The sequence below is a fragment of the Mycteria americana genome, chromosome 2, assembly GCF_035582795.1.
Source record: "Mycteria americana isolate JAX WOST 10 ecotype Jacksonville Zoo and Gardens chromosome 2, USCA_MyAme_1.0, whole genome shotgun sequence".
NCBI classification, from domain to species: domain Eukaryota; kingdom Metazoa; phylum Chordata; class Aves; order Ciconiiformes; family Ciconiidae; genus Mycteria; species Mycteria americana.
The window spans coordinates 111,153,219-111,171,843 of NC_134366.1; the positions used below are offsets into that span (position 1 = coordinate 111,153,219).

General features: G+C 41.5%; 1 protein-coding gene across 1 annotated transcript; it reads left to right on the forward strand.

Annotated features, from left to right (window-relative positions):
• The first annotated feature begins 3,741 nt into the window (after positions 1 to 3,741).
• On the forward strand, positions 3,742 to 18,200 carry CYB5A (cytochrome b5 type A). The gene is made up of 5 exons (XM_075494282.1): positions 3,742 to 3,930; positions 11,832 to 11,960; positions 13,611 to 13,640; positions 16,183 to 16,217; positions 17,073 to 18,200. The coding sequence occupies exons 1-5, from the start codon at positions 3,787 to 3,789 to the stop codon at positions 17,149 to 17,151; spliced, it is 417 nt and encodes a 138-aa protein (XP_075350397.1). The 5' UTR covers positions 3,742 to 3,786; the 3' UTR covers positions 17,152 to 18,200.
• The last annotated feature ends 425 nt before the right edge of the window (positions 18,201 to 18,625 follow it).

The window sequence follows — 18,625 nt, forward strand, 5'->3', positions numbered from 1 at the left end:
ATATAACATAATTTGGTCAACTAAAACAGCTCAATATACTTTTGCTATAAATAATGCATTATACTTGAAAAAATAATTATTTACAAGAGTCAAAATATTCAGAGTAAAGACAATGACAAAAGCATCCTTTCCACCTTCTTCTCAGTCTACATTGGGGCTGGAATCTATCAGGGATCCAAGAGCTGAGGAATCCCTTAGCGATGTTGATCCCCTCCTGTCTGGCAAGAAAGTTTAATTCCCAGGAGCTCAACAGCAATCTCCTTACTAAGTCATACAAAGACTGTTGCTGGCCTGTCAGAGACAATGAAAACCACAGAAACATGGAGGCACATTGGGAATCTTCTCTTTTTTCCCCACACCAGGCCCCCTTCGTAGTGTTACAGGGAACTAGTGTGCTCCCTGCTTAAATCCATCTCTCTTCTCAAGCGACAGTTGAACACCGTATTCTAACCTATGCAGAACTGAGTACATTCTTACACTGTACTGAAAGCTGTACTGATCCAGAATCGCATTCAGCTATGACTAATAACAAACACAGACAATTTGTTGTCCCATTCTTGCTCTCAAAGGAGAAATGTATGAAGAACAGCATTTTGTCTTGCGAGAATTTTTAATAGGTGCACTCCTACATACTTATCAAATGATGAAGAAAACATAGCTGGTATTTGGAGTGGAATGTGATTAGACATATAGTGGTTCTACCAAAGCTGTCTCTCACATCCTAAGCTTTGCCTTGTAATAGAAATTATTGACTATATTTTGTGTTCAAGAGTATGAGGCAGTTTTGAGCTCAGGCCACAATCATTATCTTGAAGTGCACATGACCTGATATTTCATGCAAAGTTAGAATACAGAGTACATGTATGTTCACTGCCGTACCACTGAGTAGATGCGCTGCAACTCTCATTTTTGGAACTTTCTAAAAAGCACCAAAAAGAAGAACCGAAAGAACCAGAATTTCAGCCTGAGAATGTGATCCTTTGATGCAATACTAACAAATTTCATGTGAGCGGGAGTAACATGAAGTTATGGCTGTTATCTGGCCTGTTGTATGCTCCTATGTATTGCAGCACAGGCCAGGCTGAGTGTAAAAGAACTAGAATATTTATAACAAAAAAGAACATCTAACATTAAAGTATTTAAAGAAAATACACCTTTTAACTATAGGACCTTTCTCAATCAAAGTGTTTCAAAGAAAAACAGACAGGTAGAAAGTCTGCCTGTTATGAAAAGCCAGGAACAAACACTGCACACCAGAAAAAGCTGTTTTAATAGTTCTCCCCCCTCTAAACCCTAAACCCCTTTTTGGAAATGATCTTACCAGAGCGGTGAAGATAGAAATAAATATTTTGTTTCCAAATTTTATGAAGTCACCAGGTATTCACCTGAAAAGCAATTTTGCAAATGGTGATCCAAAAATGATGAACTGGAAACATTTTTGAGGAACAATGTCAAAGATAATTTTGCTGTTCTGATTTGCTTTGCTTTGCTTACAGTGTAACACATTAAAAAGATGAACCTCTGTCATATCCTAGAAAAATCACAATATCGGTGGTTTACAACTGTAATTTTAAAGAAAATAACATGTTTCCTTGTTTCTTACTGTTAAAGGAAAACACATTTCAAGTTTTTTCTAGGAATCATGAAAAGCAGATTTTTTAAAATACCAGCTGAGACTATCACTTCATCAGAGAATTCCAAAAGCTACAGCTTAAGGGAAAGGACCATTTTAAACAAATGAGAAAAAAACCTTGTCCATTTGCAAACACAGAAAAGAAAGGCTGGGTCCTCAGCTTGTTTTCATAATGTTTAAAAGAGTCCTAAATGGCTGATGAGGGATTTTTGTGGCAAAGATGTTGCAAAACACATGCTGCAATGCTCCAGTGACCCGCTTGCTGTTTAATGCCAACTCCCCTGTGGGAACCACTGGCTGTGTTCAGCGTAACAGAAATCTTCCCAGTCATCTTAAAAGCTAATGGGACAGAGTGCTTGCAAATGGCTTCTCCCTTCAGGGGAGAGGATAAAGACAGAAGTACCAGTTAACATAGAACTACTAGTTATAAATCACAGGAAATAAAGCCAACTGCCTTCCGTACAAGTAGAACTGAAAGTGTGTGGGAGAAATTACATCTTTAGATGCTGATAATCACAACACGTGAACTTGAAACCACCACAGAGCTCCTGCTAAGCTGAACAGGCCATCAGTCAGAGAATGGCTATCGCCGGTTTTCTGTCAGAACAGACAGGCAAATCACAGCTTGGCAGCGATATTTGTTATTTTCAGTAACAACCTTATTAAAGCTGAGAACGACACCAAGCTGTGAGGGACAATAGCTATTCTTCCTGTTAGGGTGACTGTAATGAACTGAAGATGGGATCTGAAGGTCGTGGTGGCATTTAGCGAGGAATTATGAAGCTGCCCTGCACGCTGATAACCCACAGCAAATGCACAGGGTACAAAACAACTGCCTAAGCACCAGCTTCAAGGAAAAGGGTCTCAACAGGTCACATTGAGTACATTTTATGTCAGTAAAGTTATGCTGTAAACAAATCCCACAAAAAAACCCGGCCTGTAATCACACCGGAGCGCGTATGTGGGGCTGTTGCTGTTGAGGCACCCAAGTAGCACACGGACATTACCCAGCGCCGGGAGCGCAGCGCAGGGCACTGCCGTGAAGGGGACGGGTGGACCCACTCTCGCCCAACAAGCAACCAAAGCCATCAAAGACATCTGAGGCCTGAGCGAAGGAACCAGGTTTTAGCTTAAACAAAGCTGAAGGAAAACAGGGTGACAGGCGGGTGAAAGGGCGTCGCCAAGAGAAGGGGAAGGCGCTGCTCCCTGTGCCCTCAGCCCACCCGGCAGCCAGGCAGGCGGGGCGAGGCGGTGTCACAGGGAAGCCCCGGCTCAAGGCCCCGGCAGAGCTCTCCCAAGGCAGGGCGAGGGGCTCCTGCGGCAGCCGGGAGGGTTTGAGGAGCTGTAAGGAAGCACCTGGGTCAGGGACGCTCCTCAAGCCGCCCCCGCCGGGCTCCCTCACGGGCTACGCGGGCCGCGCGCCTCCCGCCTTCGGCGCGAGGAACCCCCGCGTGCGAGGGGGGAGGGGGAAGGGGCTGCGCGCGGGGCGGCCGCCGGCGCTCCGGGGGCCCCGCAGGGACCCGTCACAGGTGCTCGGGGTGGGCGGGTGCGTGCGTGACTTCCCCGGCCAGCCCCTGGCCCGGTGGAAAACCGGGCAGGAGAGGGCAGGGTGCTCCCTGCCGGCACGGGAGCTGCCCGCCCCCACCCGCCGCCGCTCCTGCGGAGACAAGCGGCGGCGGCCGCGGGGATGCAAGGGAGGTGGCAGTCAACGACCAGCTCGTCGCTACGCGGCCCGGCGTTCACCGCTGGCACAGGTAACGAGCGCGGGGGTAACCGCCCCTCGCAGCACGTTTCACCCGCTCCAGAGGAGGGGGCTCGGCCTGGAAGGCGCCCGCGGACCGGAGTCACGTGGGGGGCGCCGCTCGCGCCCGCGGCAGGGGAGAGCGCGGGGCACGAGGCCGCCGAGCCACCCCACAAGTCCCTCCCCCGCGGCCGCGAAGGTCGTCAGCCTGACGCCTTCTTTGAAAGGCATTTCGCTCCGCCAATGAGAAGCCGGCAGGGAGGGGGCGGGTGCAGGGGAGGGGCGGTGGCGGGCGGTGATAGGCTTGCGGCTGGGCTGCCGTCGGCGTGCACGCGTGGGAGCGGGGTTAAAGCCTGTCGGGGAGGCGGCGGGGCTGTGGCTGTCGGCAGCGTCGCGCCGTGTCGTGCGGGACATGGTGGGCTCCAGCGAGGCCGGGGGCGAGTCGTGGCGGGGCCGGTACTACCGGCTGGAGGAGGTGCAGCAGCACAACAACAGCCAGAGCACCTGGATCATCCTGCACCACCGCATCTACGATGTCACCAAGTTTCTGGACGAGGTGGGTGCCCGGGGAGGGCGAAGGGGAGGCGGGGAGCCCGGCGCCGCTCTGCCGGGGCGCTGCGGGTACCAGCGGCCCCTGAGCCCCATAGGGCGGTGCAAGGCTCGCTGGCTGCCTCCGCCGGCTCCCCACGCTGTGGCCGTGGGCGGGGCGGGGGCTGCCCCTTGCGGGCTCTCGTCGGCCTCCCCCGGACCGCGGGCGGGAGGCGGCCGCTGCGGGTGCGGCACAGCCCGGGCCCTCGGCCTGCCGCGACAGGGCTCGCGAGAAGCAGCTGTGTGAGGGCCCCGGGCCTTGGCTGTAGCGCCCGGGCGGCCGCGGGGCCGTTGGGGGCGGGCTCCGGGCGCCTCGGGCTGCAGGAGAAACGCGAGTGTGCCAAGCACGCCGTTCCCCACTCGCGTGTAATCCGCTGCTAGGAACCGCCTTCTCCCTTCACCTGCCTTTACACTTTCTGCCATTGCAGAAAGTTCCCCAAGGCTTTGTGCTCTTATTGCTCTCCTGGCACACTCGGCGTGGGCCTGCAACGCGGTACTGCGAAGCTGCAGAAGGTCAAACTCTGCTACAGGTTGAAGGGCTTTGGTTGTTTTATTTTTTTTTTTCCCTAGTTAACGATTTATGGTTTTGATCGCTTGCTGTTGCTGAACAATTGATGTACTCATTGATAGTCATGGTTAACAAAGAAGCATTTTAGTTATTGGACTAAAACGTTCTTCTGTGGAGATGTGGTAATGCAACCACTGAGCAATTTTTTTCAGTGTTAAATGTAGCTAGGATTTATTAGTGATATTTTGAGTTTTCTCCCTCTCTCCTGTTATTCCTGATCTGCAAAGATCTAGCATCCAATTAAAAAGTGTTATGGTAGATGTAGATTAATTTCTTTGAGCATACAGTTCAGATTGGTAGAGACGTGACAGAATTCAAGCCTCAGTAGTTCTATAGCCCCATCTTGATTTTTTGTAGCTGTAAGCACCTGACATTCAAAGTGTAAATTGAGCATTTTGCAAATAAGAGGTCGACAAGCAATATTTCAAAGGCAGTGTTGACACAGGTAGTATTTTGTTCTTAAGCTGTGTGCTAGCACAAATTGTTTGGCTTTTCAGATTGTGAAACTGATCTGCTAACTCCTTGATTATTTTTCTTCTAGCTCTGTCCCTGGTCTGGTTCATTTTTACTTATGGCAATGTTTGTTTGGTTATGCAGGCAAGGCCAATTTAATTATAGAAGCCCTGGAGGAGAATTCAGGTTTTCATGCAGCCTGAGAAATTGAAGTAGCTGTTCTTGGAAACTTGATCAGTTTTGGTTGATATGTAATTGTATAAGCACTTCCAGATTGGGGGGGACCCCCACCAAAAAAAAACCCCAACCCAAAAACAAACAAAAAAAAGCCCCCCTGAACCCAACCCGAGGGGAAAAAAAAACCACACTTGACAAAAAAATCCAGGATCTAATGAGCTTTTGGATTTTAGTTGCACAAACAAGCTGACAGCCTCTTTCTTAAGTACACGGCATGAAATTGGTAAATACTAAGAGGCACTACTTTGTGCAAATTTCTCCAAGAAAGTCTTCATTTCAGCCTTCAGGACAGTGTTGCTAATTCAGCAGCACATTAAAATAATTCATTTTGTCTGTAAGCAGTTAAATAGTTGTTTCTTGGACAACTGTGGTATGTCTGATGCACTCTGGTACACATGGGTCAGACTTTAGCCTCACGCTAAACAGCTTTCAATAGAATATGGCTGGTTGTGGAGCTGAAATTTCTGGGTCATATTCTGAGATAATAAATGAATGAGATTGGATAACTATTTTCAACAAAGTATCTAAATGAAGCTACACTCCGAAGGAAAGCTCTTGGATATTGTTCATTGTGTTGGTGACTTTTGGGATGGAACTTTTGGATTAAAATATTTAAAAAAAAAAAGTTAGTGTCTTAGGAATGCTTTTGATACCTGGTTAATTTATCAAGTGATGTGCTAATTCTTTCGACCCTGTCAGGCACCCTGAGGCATTTACATATGACAGATGAGGAGAAATTGGAGCTAGCCTCTTGCAGGTGTGTTCTGGAGTATGGTAAATGCTTCAGTGAAATGGGGATTACATTAGCTGTTTCAATATCATTATTGGTCAAACTCAGTTTTACGTCCTACAGTTCCTTGCAGGAGTAGAAAAGCTTAAAATATTTCAAGAATGAAATGTGGGCTACTAAAGTAAGTCCAGTAGTACTAAAGAGGATGCACTGCTAAAGCATAACCTCACTCCTGTTCTTCCCAAGTAGTAAATAAGTAAAAGTATCAGTTTACTAGGGAGTGAAGAACTGGGAATGGAAGCTGACTTCACCAGTCCGATTTCTTAATTTGACAAGCAATCTTTCCAGCCACTGCATTCACCTATGGAAATATTTTTCTTCTTGATTATGAAGTTGAAAACTTTACAGTGACTCACTGCTAAAGACACCCTGGATGCTGTCGTGCCTAAGTGGCATGCCTAAGTAAGTGAAAGTATGCTGCTGCCTTTTACTCCATTACAATACTTAAAGGGTGTATTTCCTCTGTCCAGCTGTTGTCTCTTCATAAAGCTTGTAGATGTTTAGTGAAACTTGTTTGGGTTTTGGGAACCATCAGCCTCTGTGAACACTTGATTGAAGTTAGATAGTAAGTGGACTGGGGGTGATGACGTATATGTGTTGGGAGTGGTGAGGCTGGAAAGGAGTGAAGGCATTGCATAGTGTGACCATATTAGCTTGGTTTCCTAAGGACAAGGCTTAAAAAAGATCATTTGAAATACAGATGAAGTGCTGGAGGAGGAAAGGATTGTGTACTCTGACACCTTACCCTAGGGATTACTGAACATGAAAATTCCAGCAACTGCTTTTTTAATATATTTTTTAAGCAGCAGCTCTCAGGAAGATTAACTTGAATATATATTAATCTCTGAATTTTATTTGATTGTCAAAGTGTATCTCTAGGAGAAGAAATCCAGAGACCTCAGCTTTTGGAATGCGGTATCTGAAAGCTCTTGGCATGAAAGACTGTTCTTGAGACCAGAAAATTGTATATAATCTTTTTCATTCAAAGGCTGTCAGACCTGTATTACAGAAAATGTGGGAAACCTTTTCATAGTTTCAGGTCCTACATAATTTAAGGGAAAATAGCTACTAGAAATGCATGTGTACTCACAGTACCATCTTATGGCTGTATTGTATGTATATTACAGATAATTACATATGTGAATAAATGTCAGTTAATGGATTAAGTATCTTGGTAATGCTTGATATTATTTCCCCATAGTTTAATAAAGCAATCCCACTAGTCAGGTTTTGACATCAATTTAATGAACTGAACAAGAGTAGGTGGGCCTATGAAAATAAGAATGAAATGATCAGTGTCCTGATCCACTTCCCGTTATGGCCAGAGTCCTCCCTATGGCTTTTGTGGGAACTCAGCTGGATTCCTTAAGCTAGGCTATGAAGCTTAGCTTAGGGAATAGGAACATCTCTACCTGAGAGAAATTCCTTATTGTGGGAACTAACTATGGTATGTATTTAATATTCATCTAATACAGACTTTGTTTAGGTTACTTCAATTGTTGGCACTGTCGTAATTTAGTGGCCAATGAAAATGGGTTTTTCATAAGGTATGAACTTGTGCTTTCATAGCACTGTTTCTAAACCGAATGGACAGCTGCCACAATGTGTTTTGTAATGCTGATCAAATAAAGTGCAGAAAAACAAATATTGTTTTACTCTGTCAGAATGAAAAATGTTCTCTGATAAGTTACATTCATCCAATATGATGATATTGTGGAGGAGTAGCATAATACCTTCCATGCTTAAGGTAATGAATAGCTTACAATAAAAGGTGCTGGTACTAGCATGTTTTGAAGTCTCTAAATGTACCATGTTAACTTTTATTTTGGAACCTTGCAGTCTAAGGATTAAAACCAGTGTTACCACTTAAGCTCTGATAAAGCTTGCAGGAGGATTTGAAAATGCTTTGAAAAATAGCTCTTCTCAGCACTCTTTTAGGCAAGATGCTGCAAGCTATAATTGTTTTGTAAGTGGGGAAATGAGCACCTAGCTGCTGGGCATTTCTTTTGCAGTTCATCTAAAACGCTAATGATGGTTTTCAAAAACACACTCTCATATAGAGATCTACTCTCCTAGGTTCCTAAAATTTTACATGAGTACAGAATTTCTGTCCTGTAACTTAAATAGGTGATGGAATTAATTTTCAAGACTCTTCAGACTACACATGAAAGTGCCCTTAAAACAAACAAGTGTTTGTCTTGCACAATAAAGCTGAGGTTCTCTGGGTCTTTCTGGCTCTGTCACTGCCCTTTTGTGCTTCTCATTCCCTGTAGTGCAGAAAGCAAAACTTGAATTTATAAGACTGCCACTGGTGGAGACCTTTGCTGATCTCCCCAAAAGTTAAATTGGACCCTAGATTTGATTCTCCCAGTATGGGAAGGGGGAGGGGGCAGGAATTGTGAATTAGGATAGTTATACTTTAGTGGAGTCTTAAACTATGATACTGAGAAGGTTGCATGACTGTAGCAAGAGGGAGAAGTGATAGGTCTTCAGGATGAAGTAATTGCAGACTTCTGACCCAGACTAGAGCAGTGAGTTTAACTGCTCATTTGCTTTATGTAAAACTTTCTAATGTGCTGCTGTTAGGAATTAGTCTATGCTATGTACTAGTGCTGGCTTTGTACAGACTTCTGTTACACATGTAACTTGGATATCTGTGCTATTATATTGGGAATGTCCTAGGAATGAGCTAGACTACCTTAATTTATCAGCAAAAGCTCTTTCATTTCCCTGGAACCACAGTTTTACCTGCAAAAACACTCGTTATTTGTATCGGCAGGAATTCAGGTTAGGAGTCTATCTGTATAGTCTTGGGGGCTTCCAGTTCCAGGGTTTATCCAGAGGCTCTTCATTAAAGTAGAAATTCTAGTAGGAAGCTCTGTTTACCATGCAGAAGTGTGAACAAAGGCCCTGTATAAAAAAAAATTTGAGAAACCCATTGAACCATGGAAAAGTCACTTCTTGCCCTTTGTGAGACATGACAGTTGCTCCCTTTCATTAGGGGAGGTGAAATCTTTTCTTTAATTACTTGTGTTGTGTGCTAGCTGTTTGCAGAGGGTTTGCAAGCTTGCATCTTTAAGCAGAGCTGCCATCTAAAAGAAAAGGGTTTAGCTTCAAAGTACTTTTATGTATGTATAGTAGGTTACTAGTAACATCTGCTAGATGGCTTAAGTCAGGAACTCTGCATGTGATTCTCTCTACCTCCGTCTTACTGATGTGAGGAAAAATACTATCAGTTGTCCAGCTGTGGTAGCAGAGGTCAGGGTGAGTTTCTTCCCTTCAGCTGATGTGTGACAGACACTGAGAGGGTTGGTCACGAGCACTGTGGTGATGCTAATATTGTGGTTTTGTTTACAGAGGGATCAGTTACTATTTAGACCAAAAACTAATCCTACAGAGAAAAACTGGAGTGCCTCAGTGAAGCTGCCCATATAGCTACATGATTGCTTTGTAGTGGCACAAGGGAGGGATTTGGGAACAAATTAGTATATGATCATTCTGTAGTCAGCAACCTGCAGGTAGTTTGTTAAAGTACTCTGAAATAGTTTTAATGTAGATACAGTTATACTGGTAGGTATCCCCTTGTTTGGCTGGTTGGTGAATTTTTAGGGGGAACTAGTGTAAACCATGTGATCTTGACAGCTTTCTGGAGTAACTAGTGTTTTATCTACTTGTATGAGTAGGGTTTGGGTTCATTGGAATGCACGAGTATGAGTGTACATGGTACTCATGCTACTAGTGCTTTATGGGTAGTATAACTTTGGTGCCTTTTGCTACTTGTTGATGTCTTGTTTAAGCATGTTTTCCAAGGAGTTTTGCTGCCTTTTCTGCTGAAGATGCTACATATATTTTTCTATTTTGGGGAGCACAATTCTTTAGCATGGTATCAAAAAAAAAAACCAACTAAAAAAACCATCCCAAAACCCCATGTTGATGAAGGAATTCTTTGAAGACTTAGTTGTGGCAATATCTGGGAGAGCTTGTTAGACCCAAGTTCAGCTTCTTAAATGCACTGTACATTTCAAGGCACTGAACTTGAGTGATCCCTCAACTTTTGTCCAGTCCTTTCCCTGAATACTTATCAGAATAGCTTCAAGGGCAGGATTTTGGTGAGCATGCCACACATGCATGTGTGCTTTCATAATCTTTACTCTGCATGCACTTTTTTTAACCTTTTTTTTGGCTCAGCTGCTCTGCCTAATCTCTCTATCAATTGCTTAATCTTGCTTTTGCTTAGTCATGGTAGGGATCCCTTGCTGTGGTATCTTGGTTCTTTAAAAAAAGTATTGGGTTGTTTTTTTTCTAAAAAAAAAAAGGCAATTTTCTTAATCTATTAAAATAAATGTCTGCCTTTAATGCAAAGATTCAAGTTTTGGAGTTCTGGTGCTGTTGGTTCTGGTACTGGAAGCTGGTAGTAATAGTGTCTTCCTGATCTGTATGAACAAGTCTTATTTTTATGGGAAGAGAAGGATTCATAGGAGGTTAGTATGGTGGATTTGAAGTAAATGCTAATCTGAATTGCCTAGAATGGCATAAGTTTTTCTGCTAGTTCTTTAATCTACTGTCTAAGCATAGCCTTTCTGTTCAACTATACTCCAGGCATGGTGATCCTAAATAGTAGAAATTTTTCCTATTTTCATCATTTTAGAGCCTGTAGTCAGAAGCATTAAAAACTGAATTGAGGCTCCAAAGCCTTATTTCCTCTGTCACTGGTAAAGTGTTACAATTTATTTCATGGTTGCCTTAATCCAAGGCAGTAGTACTAAAGTGTTTTCATCTGGCTTACCTAATCATTCCTGGTGTTTATGTAGTAGTTTCCTACTTAAGAGTTGAGTGGTGAATTTTTATGGCATGTTACTTATCTATTATATGAATGAGTAACTTGAAGCTGAGAAAATTCACTGAACTAGGTGATGTGATATCTTGCAGTATGTACAGAGTTATTTGACGGATGGAAATGTGGTCGCAAAAGTGTGTGCTGAGGAAGAATAAAAGTCAATGGAGAGTGGGGATTTAGGTTAAAGGAATGATGATGGGTTGAGGTATTAGGAGATACTGGGAGATGACTTCCCTACATCTCAAAGGTTTTACCAGTGATGTGGTTTTGGGATTCCATAGTCTGCTAAAACCAAATTGCTATACTTGTGTAAGCTTTGAGTTGCACTTAAGCAGTTCCAAAGCAGCTTGTTTAGTAGCTAATCATACAGTAATTCCTTTTGGAAAGGACCTTTGAAGGTTTTCTGTTTCAACCCCCAGCTCAAACTAGGATTAACTTGAAGGTCAGGTTCCTTAGTGCCTTGTCTAGGCAACCTCAAAGGATGGAGATTCTGTGTGCTCCCTTGCCAACTTATTTCAGTGATTGATTGCTCTTCTTGTGAATAGCTTTTTTTGTTATATCTATGTGGAATGTTCTTGCTACAACTTACACCTTTTGGCTTTTATCCTTTTGCTGTATAAAGTGTTACTTGGATAAAAATATACATATCCTGCAGAAGTGAGAACATGGAATGTAACTTTAGACGATAGTTGGGCTATTAAAAGACTGACTGATTCCCATAATGTTCTAAATGCTTTAGTTGCTACGGGTAATGTCTCTTACTGCTCTGCTGCTGATGGAGTAGAAACTTAGCTTCCTTGGTTTTGACTTCAGAGAGTACATAAAGCTCTGTAGTTTTTCAGAGAGGCTTATCTTTGTGCTAAGTCTAGCAGCTGATTTTGCAAGGACAATTTTTTCTTTTTAGAAATGTAGAAATGAAGATTTTCCATTTTTAGAATGTGGAATGGTTTTCAGTAACAAATTCAAACTCATTAAAAATTGCAGCACCCGGGTGGTGAAGAGGTTCTCAGGGAGCAAGCTGGAGGAGATGGTACTGAGAACTTTGAAGATGTTGGCCATTCCACAGATGCAAGGACACTGTCAGAAACCTTTATTGTTGGGGAACTTCATCCGGTGAGTATGCGAGAGTACCAATACTTGCTGTTTACTATAGTGGTTTTTTGTGTCTAGTTATTTCTCTGGTAATTTACTTCAAAATAAAGGAGAGCTGCTAGTTTGTGTTGGATGCCAGCCCTGCAGCTGTTTGTAGATGGGCCTGGACCGGAGATAGGTTTCCCACAATGTGAAGGGACTGGATTAGTGTAGCATAAGGATGGTCACATCTAAAGTTTGCTGGCTTGAAATATTTTAGTCTAGTTCTTGAATAAACTGAATATGGAATCATGCCACTTCTGGTGTACCCTGTGAGATTTAAAATGAGACTCTATAACCCCGGAAGGTGATACGTCAGAATGTCTAGACCTTTTCTTATGTCAATATGCAGAGTGATTACTAACAGCTGCTTTCATTCATTCATCATTGTAAATGTATATATGCCAGGCTTCCATCTGGATCTAGAAGTACAGTCCTGGCTCTTCATATGTATGTTTAGAAAATGGCTAAGCATCTTGTTTCTAGTTTGATGCTCTGTCTTCCCTTTCTCTGGCTCCCCCCATTTTGTACTGTTATCTGTGTTCCCTGCTTGTAGTTGTCAGGGTTGTTTATGATCAGTTCCTGCTGGATCATCTGTCACTTTCTCTTTTCTGTACTGTCCTTACTATTTCCTGTACTTTTAACAAGCACCTTTCTGCTGCCTCAAGCGTTGAAGGCTTTATTTCTAGCTACAGAGCTGCTGCCTTGGCTTCCTTCAGATAGGCCTTTCTTAAGCTCTCCTGCATCTTAATGGTTGAAAACCACTTGTTAGAGACTTAGGCTGCTGGTGTGCCCATCTGCTCTACTCTACTGCCCATCCCTGCCTCTTCTCTTTTCCTCCTCCATATGTTTTGTCTTGCATGTGGGGTAAATATCACTGTCTTGAGTAGTAAATTTCACAGTAAGATTCCTGATCTTGTATCTGTCTTAGGTCCTCTCTTGATAAATATTAATAGTGTAGCTTCTCCTAATATGAAATAATTAGCTCTGCATGTTTGTAACCTTGCAGGCTTGTCTATTTCAGATGGCAGTTGATGCCAGTAAAGTTGTTCTTAACCTGGCTACCAGTCCAGTTCTTCCTTGTTTGCCAAGTGCCTGTTTTCATTTGATATGAAACAAACAGCTTGATAGTTTAATGTACAAATACAGCACTGTGAAGATTATATACTGTTGGACTTTTTTGTAATGAATGTGACTATTTCAAGTAAAACTTCATGAGTTTATCAAAGATCCATAGAATTTGGGACCTTTGTAGTGGACGTTGGACCAAAACTAGTTAGGTGACTTTGATGTAGGTAGAAGTAAACTAATATGATGGTAATCAGTGTATAAGCTAAGGTTATGTGTACTGTTTAGAGACAAAGGAAATGCAAAAACATGGGCACAAGAAATAATGAAATATGTTGGACACTCACGTTTCACTTCTTTATTGTATACTAGGAAGTATTATTTAAGGAAGTGATCTTGTTTATGGTAGCTCAAAATCATACACTGAAATCTGTTCTTTTGCAAGTCCGTCTCCTAGGTAAAAATAGGTACGCATTAACAGAATAGAATTGCAAACTGAATTTAGTGATAATTGAATGCTTTGGGTTTTTGTCTAAATGAGGTTTTTTGCTTGTTTTCTTGCAGGATGATAGAGGGAAGCTTCAGAAACCAACAGTAAGTGTGTTTCTTGAAATGCCACATGGTTCCTTTTAGGCATTAGGAACAGTGTCTCCCTATAAATGGTATACCCCCAGAGGCAAAAATAATTCAGCTTGATTTAAGTGTAGTGTCTCAGGTCATAAATCTCTTAAACCTGTTGATCTGGCTTCAACTTATTCTTTCTGTTAGCTGTTCTTTTCTTTAATTTGTGTGGTTTCAAACCAAGAGGTTACTAAATGTGATAGCATTACTCTGTAGCAAAAAGGTGAGTCTAGAATCAGTCAATGGTTTTCCAGTATTCAATTTAAGAAAAAAAAAATCAGTTTATAGACAGAATGGATTAAACTAATATGTTTGTGGGGAAAAAATGTGGTGCTTAAATAATATTGGTAACACTAGTAGATATAGAATATAGAGGCATTTGATTGCTGTATTATAGATATTGTGAACCCTTGTCAAGGTGAAAGTACTGTTTGCTTGCTGACTGTTGCAGTAGATTTTGCTGAGTGTCCTGTCAATGCAGTATTGCACTTATTTTCTTTTTTTTCTGTCTTAATAGAATAAAGTTATGTTGGCACTCAACTATCAAACTCATAAAATTCAGATGCCCCTTAAAGGAGCAAGTGCATCAGGGACTAATTTGTACAGTTGCTGCTGTGTGTATAGAGGATGTTTGCTCAGGGCTGACTTAACAGTACAGCAGTGCACTTGGAAAATAGTTGAAGATTATTTTTAAATGAAGTGTAGTAGGAATAGGATCTTACTCTGCTGTTTGAGAGATTACTTTTAAGAAACAATCACTTTTGTAAGATCTTCCAATAATAGGAATAAGTTAAAGGAAACAAAGTAAAAATATATATACACACTGGACTGTTTGCTATAGCAATTATTGACTTTTATTATTAATTAATGACTGGAACTCGTATACTAATAAAAATAAGAAATGGAGTGGTGACTGAAATTCAGAACTTCTTTCCACCAAGAATAACATCTGCTATTCAGATTTCTTCTGAAATTCAGGGCAATTTACACTTAAGCTGTAAGAGCAGCAACCATAAATGCAGCTGAGAAACAGACTGCCCAGTGCAAGTTGTAGTAATACAAATCCTTTGATTACGTTCACAGGAACTTACTAAACTGAAGTACTTGAAATACTAGTTTGGCCAAAGTGTGGTCAGTTGGGAGTTAAGATGTGTCCAAATGACTTTTTACTACACTTCTATTTGGCTTATTCCCTTGTTTTGGTGCTGGTCATAGTTATCTGCACTACATGTGTGTGTTCCATCATTCCAGAAGGAAGCTGGAGCACTTTCCCCCAGCAGGATGTGTGGGCATAGCTGATAAGACAGCTTCACTTTGCATTGCGCTCTGGGTGTGCAACGTGACGTGTTAGGCCCTGCGTGCGCTGGCTCTTTAGGAGCTGTCGGAAGGCCTTGTGCTTTCAAATGTCCTTCTTGTCCTTGCACTGTATTTAAAATACCCTTAGTGTACATGTCCAGTGTCATACTGTTTAAAAACAGGTTTTTGATGAGCTGGGCCATGTTCCTCTTACTGTCTTGGTGTGGGGGGAACCACCCCCTGGCCCTGGAAGCGGCAAGTTGGCTGTAGAAGGTGTTAGCCTTGATAGTGTGGGCACAAGCTATTCCACACTGTTTGGCTTTGGGATTAGTTTTTCATGGAGGTGTTCACAAAACCGATGTAGATGTAATCACTGAGTCTTACTCTTTTAAACATGGTATTTGTCACATGTAAACCTGTGACGATTTGGGTGCTTGAAAAAGTAGCCTTGTTTGAACCTGTGAGAGGATGTTGGGAATCTTTTGCTCTTTAAAGGAATTGCAAATATTCTGATACTGAAGCAATTAATTTTTCAGTGATGGATCTTGTACCACTAAATTTAAGTACAATTTTAATGCTTGGATCTTTTTAAATGCTCTTAGGGCCATGTGCAATTAGTGGTATTTAAATTAATAAGTCCATATAAATTGTGCACATGTACGCAACTGGGATTTGATCTTGTAGTTCTCTTTCTACAGAAACTGAACAAGAAGTCCAAATCAGTATCAGAAACAACTATAATTTGACTGATTCTTATGCAATCTGAAACACCACACCAAAAAAATGAGCTGCTTAAGCCTTGTGGATGTAAATTACTAGCTTTCTTCATTCAGGTTCCATATAAGAAATATTTGTGTATTAATTCAGAGTCTTTTTCATTGCATTTTAGGCAAGTAAGGGATCTTTTGTCTTTTAGGTGACTAAAACTTTTCAAAAGTAACCTGAAGTTGAAGTTGGCTTCATGGAAAACTTGCAGCAAAATTTCTTGTGATATTTTTTTAATAACTTTTGATGGAATGTTGACTACAGAAACTGCTGCTAGCTAGCTTCTAATACAACAGTCTGTTATAGGAATTCTGAGAAAATGCGTTCCAAATGCAGTGCACTGAGTTGTTTTTAAATTAGTCCCACTTAATGAGTTTTGAGAAGTTGAGGGGCTAGTTAAGATGGAGAGGGGTGTCCACCTGATGTAAATATCTCTTTATGCTTTGCTTTCCAGGAAACTCTTATTACCACTGCGCAGTCTAATTCCAGGTATAGTATGACACCTGATGTCAAACGTGAAGTTCCTCATGATTATGTTTCTGAAGCTTAGAAAGCTGAATAGCTTCCATCTGCTGGAAGCTTAGATGTCAGAGGATGGTGCATGAAAATTTCTGTTCTATGTAAAGTCCAAGTTGGCATCTGTGTACCACTTTACAAGCATGTTAGCTTACTGTCTAGATTTTTTTTCTCACGTTGATATGTATCAACCTGATATGTCTCTACCAAATGGCTTATGTTGCACAAGCCTTCATTTCTGGAGGCTATCCGGTGAATACAGGATGCTTGGTGCCATTGCTGACTTTTACTGACATGGACACCTCACTTTTAAAATTTGCTACAACTGTTGCATCTAAGGGAAATAAGAGGATTGTGTCTATAAGAAGGAAAATCTGTCAGAATTGGGAGAGAGGAAAAAACACTTTAACACCACTGAATCAAAGTTGATAAAGTTATATCCTGCTGACAATTGCCTACTACTGAAACCTCAGAGGACTGTTCCATGCCCCTCTGAGGGGGGAGCTTGGGTGCTTGTAAGTGTCATGTGTGATGCTACTGAAATGCTTTTGAATGAATAATATTCTGGGCAGCATGCCATAACTTTAAATGTCTATAGAGTCTTACTCTTCTCTAGTAAGCAAATTTCTTGTAAGCTCTAGTACAAAGCCTTAACAGTACAAGCTTTTTTACTTGGCTAGGGTATTACTGGCCAGCCCAGGTGTTCTGTTGGCCTAACTCTGAAGTATTTGTTGGGGCAGGGAGGAAGGACTTCTTTAAGCAATGACTTTTTTTGCTTAAACTTGCTGGTTGTCACTTCCTAAACTGCTGTTTCAAACTTCCTTCTAGTTCATGGTCCAATTGGGTGATCCCGGCAGTAGCAGCAATTATCGTGGCCCTGATGTATCATTCCTACATGTCAGAGTAAGCGCCTTACTGAGAACTAATGCAAGAAGAGACTGGTCTGGGAGAGAATATAAGCAATCCTAACCCAATATGTTTCCAGACAAAAGCCTGATGTCTGAAGAAAAATTCAACTTTTTCAGGAAACTGAGCAATTCTTTTCTGCTGTGCACTTTTCTTAATGTTGCCTTATTTGCTGTTCCGAAGTGATAAAAAGGCAGCATTTCTCTTTGTATAACAATTTTTATTCACTAATGAATTATTTGATAACTGTATTGGTTTCTGTGTTAGAATATTGTTTTGTATGTAACACTGATTCTGGTTATTTCTCTTTAATCTGTAATGGGGTCCATAGGACTCTCTTTACGTATAAACTTTACAGCTTTAAATGACTACCAAAACTGTGGACATGTATTTGTCCATGTACACAACTTAACTTAAAAATAATGTTGTCTTCTTAAATGTAGTATGTTTGAATGAAATGCTAATTAAATGTAATGGAAAAAGCTGAGTGGAGTAGTAGGTATAGGTGTGTGTAAGCAGTTGGGCCCTACCAATCAGTCTATAATGAGCTGATTTTTTTCCCTTTCCTTTTAACATCTGTTCTTATAGTTGTAGATACTCCTACTAGCAAACTGTTCTGTTTGGCTCCCATTGAAAAATTCAGGCAAAATATGAAACGCCATGTTTGGCCCAATTAGGTCTTTCTCAGTTTTGTGAAAAGTAGCTCTTTTTTGTAAAAAAGGCAGAAAAAAAGTGCTATGTAAATTCCACTACAGGTAATGTAACTGCTACTAAATAATACTGTTCCTGCCAAGCACTCAGGTGACTCTAGAATTTGTTCTGGAACTTTTAGACTTTTATAAAAAAATCTTTAACTTTGTCATGTACATTGTGAGGGAAAAACTGATACATAGAATCTTTTTCTGACTGTTCTGTGATGTGCTCCTTGGTGCTTTACTATGAAGAGATTACTATTTTCACTGCTAAATACAAGATAACTGAAAGTTTGCATTTTGTGGTGAACATTTTTAGTCATATATAAATGATCATGAATAAAAGTTTAATTGCTTACTCTTGCTGGCTCAAATACATTCATTTCAAACTTTTTTGAAGGCCTTGGAAGGGATGCTCTTGCATATTGGGATGCTTCTCAGAAGTACCTGTTTAGTGCATCCTGAAAGTCAAGATACTTTCCTTATGCAGGGAAGTTGCATATAAAAAGTGGGGAAAAGTGTACTGTGGAGCAGTTGGCATAGATAAATGTTCATCAGCATAACCTCAGCACCAACTAATGACTTAACAGTGGTTTGGCCCTTCAAGCTCTGCTTCCCTGACATACATCAGGACTTGAAACACTATTCCGAGGGCTGCCTCTTGGCAGCACCAGGGAAGATGCATGCAGTTTAGGCCCTGTGTCAAGTCAAATCAAATTGAAAGAATACATTGTACATAGCTTTAAAAAAAAAAAAGTGCTGTGACTTCAGGAGATTGTCTTG